Source organism: Gobio gobio, assembly GCF_949357685.1.
Source record: "Gobio gobio genome assembly, chromosome: 6".
Taxonomy (NCBI): domain Eukaryota; kingdom Metazoa; phylum Chordata; class Actinopteri; order Cypriniformes; family Gobionidae; genus Gobio; species Gobio gobio.
In genome coordinates this window covers 35,508,537-35,518,882 of record NC_137102.1, presented here as the reverse complement: position 1 = coordinate 35,518,882, position 10,346 = coordinate 35,508,537, and the positions used below count along the sequence as shown (strand labels likewise).

Here is a 10,346-nt window from a genome sequence, read left to right as displayed (position 1 = left end):
CCTGATAACAGTTGAAGCTGTCTGTCAAGGTAGCTGGAAAACTGAACTTGTTTTCTCAAGGAGGTCTAATGGAGGCCTACTACCTGACAGTCAAGCTACGCAGGCTAGCCGAGCATTCCTGATTCAGGAACTCCCCCTCAAGGGAGGCCTATTGAGGCCTACTACCTGATAGCCTGCCTTTAGGGAGGCCTGAAGAGGCCTGCTACCTGTTTGCGCCAGGTGCTAACTGTTTCTCAAGTGACTGGGCCCCAGGAACGCCTTAGGGAGGCCTGACGAGGCCTACTACCTGCCTCTGGGTAACCCCGGTGCGGGCCTACTGTCAGATAGCAATTTATGCTACTGTTCTAGTGACCACAACCTGGGAACTCACCTTCAGGGAGGCCTTAGTAAGGCCTTCCACCTGATAACCTGCTAGGCCGCAGACCCGGACGCCGTGCGCCGGTGCTCGCCTTTGGAGAGACCTGGTTAAGGCCTTCCAACTACAACAGGCCTTCAGGGAGGCCTGATGAGGCCTGCAACCTGCTAGCCGGCAGGCTAGTTGTCCCGATGTGACCATCGGTACTTCCTCCAGTGAGGCCTGGTCGCAGCCTTCCAACTGATAATGTGCCTTGTTCAAGAGGCCTATTGAGGCCTTCCAATTGACAGCCGACCCTCAGGGGAGCGTAATGGCTCTTTTATAACCTGATAGCCAGCTAGGCTAGCTCTACCTTGATGCCAAAACATCGGTACCTCCAGGGAGGCCTGATAAGGCCTACCACCTGATAGCCTGCCAAGCTAGAATACTCCCGATGCCCAAACATCTGTATTTGCCTCCAGGGAGGCCTGACTGAGGCCTTCCACCTAACAGCCGACCATTAGGGGGGCTTAGTTCGTGGCCCATACCCTGATAGCCAGCCGGGCTATTTCTTACCGATGCCCCGCATCGATACTTGCCCTCCCAGGGGGCCTGGTGAGGCCTATCCCGATAGCAAGTCATGCTAGCTGCCCGGGAAACCTACTCCGGAAGCTCACCCTCAAAAAAGAAGCCTGATGAGGCCTTCTATCTGATCGCAAGCCTACTAGGGAGGCCTAGTGAGGCCTACCACCTGCTAGGACTAACTCAACCGTGCTAACCGTCAAGTGACTGAGACTCAGAGCACTCCTCCAGCGAGGCCTAGCTTTATGCTGCGTTCACACCAAACGCGAATTGAGCGTCAAAATCGCGTCTACCGCGTCTAGTTTCACGCGCGTACATTTTGAATGCATTTGCGCGTCAGCAGAGAATTGGACGCGCGTAGAAATCGAGCGCTGGAAGCGAAATTGACGCGCGTTCGAGGCGGAATTCGCTTCTTGTAGGAGGGGCAAGTGCTAGGTGCTTGTCTGTTTGCAAGATGGCGGATGTCGATCGCGCTTTCGTCGAGAGAGTGACCGCTCTGTATTTGCTCTGGAGAGTAGAACAGCGGCGTAGGGGTCAGCGTCGCCGTACTTGGGTCCACCAGACCCTCCGGAGGCGTACCCAGTTTGGCGAGTTTCACCATTTGCTCCAGGAGCTGCGTCTGGATGACGGCCGCTTTCAGCGGTACTTCCGCCTGTCCCGCGGTCAGTTTGATGACCTGTTGATCCGCATCGGAGCGAGGATCACCCTCCAGGACACCAACTACAGGCGCTCTATCCCAGCAGCGGAGCGCCTGTCCATCTGTCTTCGGTTAGTAAATGTATATGACATTTTAAATACAGTATATGAAATATATGCTATCCCACATGAAAAAAGAGTGTAGTATATTGTAGTAAAATGTATTTTATAAATACTAGTGTTTTTTAAACATACTACAGTACATTTTCATATTTGCTACAATTTGTTACTTTACTGTGGTACAGTTACTAAAGTATGGCTCAAAAACACCATAGTATTACTATAAATGTACTGTGATATACTACATTACTTTTACATGTGGGAATATATGTTATGCTATTAATGTTTCTCAAACTGTGCTACGGATGACACTGTTGGTGACTCAGGAGGTGTTTGTATTAAGTCCTCATTTGCACCTCATTTTGTTCTGGTGTTTAATCGTGGTTTAACCCTGATTTCTGGTTTACACCCTGATCAGTCACAGTTTAATCCATGTCAACTTTTCATGTAGGCTTCCTAAAATATAAATAAGTTGTACTATTGCAGTTAACGGGTAAGCTAAAAAATACAATATTCTCTTGGCAGTCGTGATACTGTCATGTGTCTGTCTGTAAGCAATATGGATTGGTTGCTTATTGGATATAGATTTTATATAGATTCAAAACTGTCAGACGACAAGCAAACCAACACATATGGTGCATTTCAGTGAAACAGACTGCTTATTTTATGTAATTGAATATGTAACTACAAGTGTACTTCTAATAATATTTATAATAATGTTTTAGGTTTCTTGCCACTGGGGACTCATTCAGGACCATAGCGTCCAGCTATAGGGTTGGAGTGTCAACGGTGTGCCAGATCGTCCCCCAGGTTGTGACTGCCATCTGGGACTGCCTTGTGGAGGACTACATGGCTGTGCCCAACACCGATGACTGGAGGTCCATCGCAGAGGGATTCCAGGAGCGGTGGAACTTCCCTCTGTGCTGTGGGGCGCTGGACGGGAAGCATGTCGTGATCAAGGCACCCCCCAACTCCGGATCCCAGTTCCACAATTACAAGGGAACCTTCTCCATCGTTCTTCTTGCAGTTGTGGATGCGAAGTATCGCTTCCGGGTGATCGATGTTGGGGGGTACGGCAGGACCAGCGACGGTGGGATTCTGGCCCACTCCACCTTTGGACAGGCTCTCCGGGCTGGCACACTTCATCTGCCTCCTGACCAGCCTCTACCCGGTGCTGAAGAAAGAGGACCCCAGCCCCATGTCTTCGTGGCTGATGAGGCGTTCCCGCTGCGGAGGAACCTCATGCGGCCCTTCCCTGGACGCACCCTTCCTCCAGAGAGGCGTGTGTTCAATTACCGGCTGTCCAGAGCCCGGCTGGTGGTGGAGAACGCCTTTGGCATCCTCTGCTCACAGTGGAGGATGTACCGCCGCCTCATCGAGGTCCACCCTGAAGTTGCGGAGAAATGTGTGAAGGCGACGTGTGTTCTCCACAATTTTATGAGGTCTTCAGAGGGGAGAGAGGCACCTGCTGTGAGGGGCGCGGGACATGCTGGAGAGGAGCCACTGCCAGGTCTGGGTCGGCTTGCAGCAAACAACTCCTCCAGAGAGGCACTCCGGGTGAGGGATGTGTTCATGGCACACTTCTCGGCGGAGGGAGCAGTTCCATGGCAGCCACAATAGTAACATTTGAAGTCCTTCTCATGACTTCCCCACAACGGCTCTTTTAAGAGCCACCCACAAACCTATAAAGAGCATGACTACCAAAAAATAGTTCTCCTTTATTAATATAATTATTAGTATTTTTGCTATTATTATCATGAATACTATTATTTCTTTAAATTACATGGTATGTGTCATAATTATGTACAACTATTGGTTTGTATGTTGTTTGCTTCTGCCTCTGTTTGCAGGTCATGGCTGGTCTATCTGCACCTGCACTGCTGATGCCTTGATGCTGCCTGCTGCTGCACTCCTATTGTTAATATAACATGCTAAAGAATCACATAGGTGGACTTTCTTCATCTCATTCAGAAATCGATGACTGCAAGTGCTTAGCGTCACATTCATAGTTCACATAGCTGAACAATGTCATTCCTCCTTTGATGTACTGAATAATTGTATAGGTCTGTGCCATGTCTGGGGTCCGGTTATTACTGTAAAATATTCTATCATTTATTTTGGTTTTGATGATAAATGGAGGCAGCTTCGAAACGTTATTACCTGGTACTGTTTTTTTTTCTCTTTGTTTCTTCGCACACAACACTGTACACACACAAAGTATGTTCACCTACACCAAAGTATGGGGTTTTTTTTAGATTTTACTAATGTGTCGTATAATCTATCTGTAGATATGGAATAAATAGCATTCAATACAAATTTCATCTGTCATACATTCAAAGAAATATTCAAAAAATGTGCTTTGTTGTGCATTACCACCACACCAGGCATTTTTACTGATTAACACAATTTATTGAGCCAACACACAAAATACAATATAAAATGTACAATATGTACAAACTATTTACATATAAAATGAAATGTAGTGAAATACATGTGCACAAAGTATATTTCAATAATAAAATAATATTAAGTTACAAATGTGTACAAACTAAACTGTGCATACAGACACAGGAATGAAAAGGACCTCGCTTGGAAGGTGGAACAGCCGCAAGGAAGGAGGGCATTCTGAGTTTCCTACAGAGCCTGCTACCTCATTTTTTTAAAGGTTACTGTGGGGGGGGGGGGGGGGGGGGTCCAATTGATCCAAATTTAGCACAATGGTGCTGTTTTCCATAGCCAATTTGTACATTTGAAATTTTATTATTTCTTTTCTCTGAGGCGGCATGCTCTGCAGAAAAGGCAGAAGGCTGAGGAGGAAGTGCTCATCAGCGGACTGTGGTGGGTGTGGTGGGGGTGGTGGGGGTGGAGGTCGCCTCAGGAGCTCCATCAGGGTCTGCTCCACCTCCGATGGAGCATCCTGGGGCCGCACACGAGTCCGCCTGGGTGCTCTCCTCCTCTGTTGCCCTGTAAAATAAAAAAACACAACACAGTGCATTGAGAAGGCAGAACAAAGATACGTGCTTGTCATGGTCACAGTGACGGCTCAAAATTTCAATTGAAACATCACATTTATCTACATATTGCCCGAATAATATGTCTGCCTGCGTGAGTGACGTGCTTACATCCAAGTGTGAATTGGTTTCAACTTGCGTTAACATACATTAACTAATTACAGTTATACTTCACACATACATATAAGCATTTAAATGAACTAGCTAAACAGTATGCAGATGATTGGTGGCATACACTGCAATGGAATTGTATTGCTATTTACAAAAACAATGATTACTAGTAAGGGGACTCATTCACCAGCTTCTGTGACTTTGTGTGAATGATGAGTGGATACTGTACTAATGTTGAAATATTGCTTGTACTATTTCCTTCACACACCTCTGGGTTCAGCAGCAGGGGCAGAGGGACCAGGGAGTGGGGAGACAGGAGAAGAGGCAGGGGATGTTGGATCAGGTTGTTCATCATCATTTGCCTCTGGCAAGACATTATGAAATGTTAAAACAACACACTGGTAACAGTAGTCATACACAGAGTACATTATACTGTTGATCTGTAAACAATGACAGCATATATGCCTTGTAATGTGCCTTCACTGGGAACACACCTGCCTCCGTCTCCCCTGTTATTGGTTCAGACTCTCCCTGGTCCTCGGGGTGGCTGTCCTCTCTGATCTGGGCCTCGACCCCCCCCATGTTACTGGTGGTCTCACGTGGGGTGACGAAGGGGTCAAGGAATCCCAGGATCGTGGAGTATTTCCACCTCTTCCCCGACCCTGCTGCTGACCCACTCCTCTTCTCCATGTCCTTCCTCTTCTCCTTCAGGTACGTGTCCCTGAGGCTTTTCCACTTTTTCCTGCAATAGTCCTCTGAATAAACACATTATGTGGTTAGCGAAAAATAGCTGTATATTACTGGGAAATTAGTTGTAAAATAGCGTCAAGCCAGCTTGCTGGTTAAGCAGGGTCAATAACGTGACTCAAAAGTTCAATGTGTAATTAACTTACCAGGTTGCCCAATCTCCTCACTGACAGTCTTCCAAGCGAGGTCCTTTTTATTCCTGTCTCTGTAGAAATATGAAGTGCTATCATATAGCTCAGTGTGACTGGTCACCGCCAAAATCAAACGCTCCTCCATGATTCCTTCAATGAATGACGAATTAATTAATGAATGAGTCCAGGCCGGCCTGCCCCCGTGAATCACGAGCAGGCTCCTGATTGGTTAACGCGGCGCGAATTTGAGGCCAAAGTTCAGATTTTTCAACTCGGGCGTCAGACGCGAATTCGCTTCAAACGCGTGAATCAACAAAATGCACAAAAAGCACCACTCGCGCGTAACGCGCGTAACGCGCAAGACGCTCAATTCGCGAGCAATTCGCGTCATTCGCGCGAACTGGACGCGCGAATGAGGCGGATTCGCGTCCTTCGCGCCGCGCGTAACGCGCCTTCCGCGCCGCGGGACCTCCAGACGCGCGTCAACGCGCCTTTCCATTGACTTAACATTGAAATCACTCGCGCCAGACGCTCAATTCGCGTTTGGTGTGAACGCAGCATCAGAGGCCTGCCAACTGATAACAAACATTTTGCTTTCACAATGTGAGAGTAACAAAGAAGACCCTAGGGGCTCGTCTCCACGGAGGCCTGATGAGGCCTACCACTTGATAGCCAGTCAGGCTAGCCATACCGATGCCAACCATCGGCCCTGGCCTTCAAGGAGGCCTGATGAGGCCTACTACCTGATAGCAAGCCCTGCTAGCTCCCCTAGTACCTGACTCAGGAACGCGTTTCCAGGGAGGCCTGGTGAGGCCTACCACCTGGTAGCAAGCTCACCCTGACTGCTACGAAAACCTTGATAGTTAGACCACTGGCTGACTAATAGCTACCCATTGCACTGCTATGGGGACCCGTTCCCAGGGAGGCTTGTAAGCCTACAAGCTGTGCGAGTCTTACAATAGGCGAAAAGCAACTGCCAGAATTTTTTGCCAAACTGGCCGCTACTTGAACCAACGACTCTCAATGAGAGGCGGCTAACATACGCAGGGATGGTACAACAGGCTAGAATCACGTAGTGAACAGCCAGAGGTGACAGTGCTTTCAGCAACGCACCTCCGTCATCCACATCCCAACTGACGCAACAGCGCTCAGTCCCTTATAAACACACTCTAAAAGAGACAAACTACTCCAACCTGCAGTGGCTTAGGGACACCAAAGACACATAGTAACCCTAAGCGGTAGACAAAACACTCCATTCTCCCAGAAAGGTGTGCTACCGCTTAGTACTCCGCAAACATTTTAAAGAAAAGAGTGGCGGCCTACACACCACTCTCAATATGAGAGGAGGCCCTCCTTACATATATGTGACAACCATGCGCGGTGGCCTGCCTTGCGCCATTTTGACCGCCCAGGGAAAGCCAACACACGCTCACCTACACAGCCCAGAGCCTGCCTGGTGCTGTGCTAAGCCACTTACTACAGGGGAACTACAGTTTTCTCTGACATAAATACCCATACTCTATACAGGAACCGGGGGTCTGTAAGAAATACATCTTTTAGTGTTATACACAAAAATGACCACTCTCACCTGCGGCACGTCGAGCGAAGTCTCACTGCGCAGCTCTCACCGCCATGTTCTACCGCCCTTGCATGCCTGAAAGCGGCGTTCTCACTGAGCAAGTCCGGGCGGGCCGTCAGAACATAGTTCTACTCATCATGGGCCCGCCTCAGGCCTGATGTAAAAAGCGCCTGGGAAAAAGTCATTAAAAGACATTAAAAAGGAAAAAGGAGAGGGCTAAGATGTAACTGCCCTCAAGGGAAGTGATCCATCACCAACGCCAAGAGTGTTTGTCCTGGATCACTCCCGTCTCCTCTGTGCCCTACTCCTCCACGGAGGGGGGCCACGAGAGGAGACGCTAACCCTCTGGTCCTGTCTACGGCCCTCAAGCCGTGAAGGACCAGGTCCCGCCTGCCTGGGTGGGGGCGCAGATTTCAGCGGTATGCGCGTTCTGAATGCCGCTGAGCGTGCCTTCGCCTCCCTGAACGTAACCACCATAGCCGCCATTGAGGGCACCGTGTGCAGGGTGCGCATCGTGCGCACCAGCCTGACCTGCTGCCGCATACGCCCTGCCATTTAACCGCAAGGTTGTTTTCAGCGGTTTGGATGGCAGAGTTGGAGCTCTCAGCGTCGATGCCTGCCCAGAAACGAGATAGTTCGCGAACGTCTCGTCTATGGGCGGCATCGACTCATACCCGTGCCTACCCACTCCCTCGACATCAGCGAAGCTTGCCCGCTGATGTCGGTGGATGCGGGCAGACAACGGGTTCTTCCATGCCGCCCGGACCTCAGTATGCAGGTCCAGGAGGAATGGAAGGCTCATCTGGGGTGCTGGCCTATGACCGGGGAGAAATCGATCACCTTCCACGAGCGACTTCTCCCTCAGCGCGCCGCCAGGGCAGCCTCAGCCTGTCCGCGGCGCGCTCCATAGCGTCCAGCAGCTCGGCGTACGCGGGACAGGGTGGCTGAGAGGGTCCAGGCTGATCCTGGTCGCTGTTACCACCCTCCTCAGCCATCTCCTGCCCGTCCCGAAGAGCACCTGCTGCAGAGCTCGGCGGAGAACTCTCGTTCTCCACGTCGACCTGCAGCTCGCTCTCGTCAGCCGCCAGATCGTCTGAGAGAACCACACCTCTCTTCAGACGATCAGCGAGCTCCATCTGGGAGCCCCACGATGTACGCCGCCGCTCCGCCTCAGCGCAAGCGGGACTCACATCGGCAGCCCCAGATGTTGTACCCTCTTCCCTCAGGAAAAGGGCCAGACAAGAACGGAGCGTTGTAACAACAATAAGTTTTGGGGAATAATTAATTCAAATGGTATGAATATTCATGAGTTTATGAATATTATTTGCTTGTTGTACAGAAAAATTAACATATAACGGAACCTTTAATCATTTAAAAGTAACCTTTATCCAAATTGATTTCTTCATCAATTATCAATCTTACAAACCTTAAGAAACATTGATCTGTTTGATCAGGACAAATAATATCTCTTATGTTTGCACAATTTGTATTACTGAAGTAGTAATACATGAAAATCAAGCTTAAATGGGTAGCTTAGATCTTACGCTTCAGTGACTTCGAGATTTGTGAGCAAAACAATACGGATTCAATTTAATGCAATTATTGAGTTTTAATAAAACACTATAGAATACAAAGCTACGAATCACACGGGGGTAAATATGCATATATATATAGGAGAAACAAACGATATGGTACAAACAAGGAAAAATCAAACTTAACGAATAAAATCAAAGGGAAAAGAATGATGGAAAGAGATAATCCACGAGGGAGAGAGAGATGAGAGAGATGAGAGAGAGAGAGAGAGAGAGAGAGAGACAGACAGTTCAATCACTTCACCAAAACCCTTCAGACATTTATGATTTCGTGAATCAGGATTAATTAAGACAACCTCGTACAAGCAGTTAAAGGTGAAATATAATACTTGCATTAGGCTCTCTCGTGTACGTGTCTGAGTTTGAATCGTCGTGGAAGTTCGCTAAGGAGGTGAGTCCGGAGAATTTCTGTGAAGTTCAGGAAAGTCGCTCCAGAAGTTGCAGGTCTCTCTCTCTTGGCTTGGTGCCAAAGGAATCCCTCTCTCAAGGGAAGGTCAAAGGCCAGGATGGTCTTCTCGGAATGGCGGAGCGCGCCGGGTTAATGATAAACTTCTGCTCTTATAGATGGAGTGGCCGAGCCCGACTTATGGAGAGATCCAATCACATCCGTGGAGAGAGAGAGCGCGCGTGTTTCATTGTTCTCTGAACCCCCTCCTCTGAGTTAATCAATAGGGTGGAAATTCTAAAGCCTCTATTTCTTTAGAAAGCTAGTATTTCTAAAATTATGCATCAAAATCTGATTTTTGAACCAAATTTGGCCTAGTCATAATTTCGCGATAACAGAGATACTAAGAACGGTCATTCTGTGATTTGCGCGTCCAGATATACAAGATTATCACAGTTACTGGCATACAGGTTTTGATTTACAACAGTAAACATCCTAGTTATTCTAATACATTGTATAAAGACATGAAATCAACGGATTATATATATTTGAACATTATTAAGACAGTTCTTTAAGTCCCATGTTTTAAGTAACACGTGTTGTGCAAGAATTGTCTTCTTTCAGCGCTGATATGTGTGTGTGTGTAAAGTCATGTGGATGCCTTCAGGCGGTACAATTCGATGCTCCATTCTTTAGACTCAGACAATCTGGCGGACATCGTGGTTGTTCATTAACTTCGATATCTCTTAAACACACACCCCATTGTCTATATCTGATTTGATTAGGAGAGTCACGAGTTGGTGTGTAGAAACCTCATCCGGTGATGTATTCGGCCCAAAATCTGATTGAATCGGGTCATTGTTGCTACAGCGTTCTCACGGGAAAACGCTCACAGTTTGCGCAGGCAGGTCCCTCAAGAACTGCCCGTGCATGCTCTTCGCCCAGGCAGAAAACGCACAGAGTGTGTGTGTCTTCAGGTGTCAGAAACCTCTGACATGGGTCGGCACACTTCCTGAAGCATTGCTTACTCTTCTCTGTGCGTTTCATCTCTATTCCTTATTACTTTACCAGATCCGCAGATACCGCTTCAAACAGACAGTCCCTGAAGACGAAAAAGA

At 48.2% G+C, this 10,346-nt stretch overlaps 1 protein-coding gene across 1 annotated transcript; it reads left to right on the top strand.

The window, feature by feature from the left end:
- Positions 1 to 1,340: 1,340 nt before the first annotated feature.
- Positions 1,341 to 3,292, top strand: LOC307128539 (uncharacterized protein; the record flags this gene model as incomplete). Its single annotated transcript, XM_079820452.1, has 2 exons — positions 1,341 to 1,684; positions 2,398 to 3,292. Exons 1-2 carry the CDS (start codon positions 1,371 to 1,373, stop codon positions 3,290 to 3,292), a joined length of 1,209 nt encoding a protein of 402 aa, XP_079676578.1. The 5' UTR covers positions 1,341 to 1,370.
- Between the last annotated feature and the right edge of the window lie 7,054 nt (positions 3,293 to 10,346).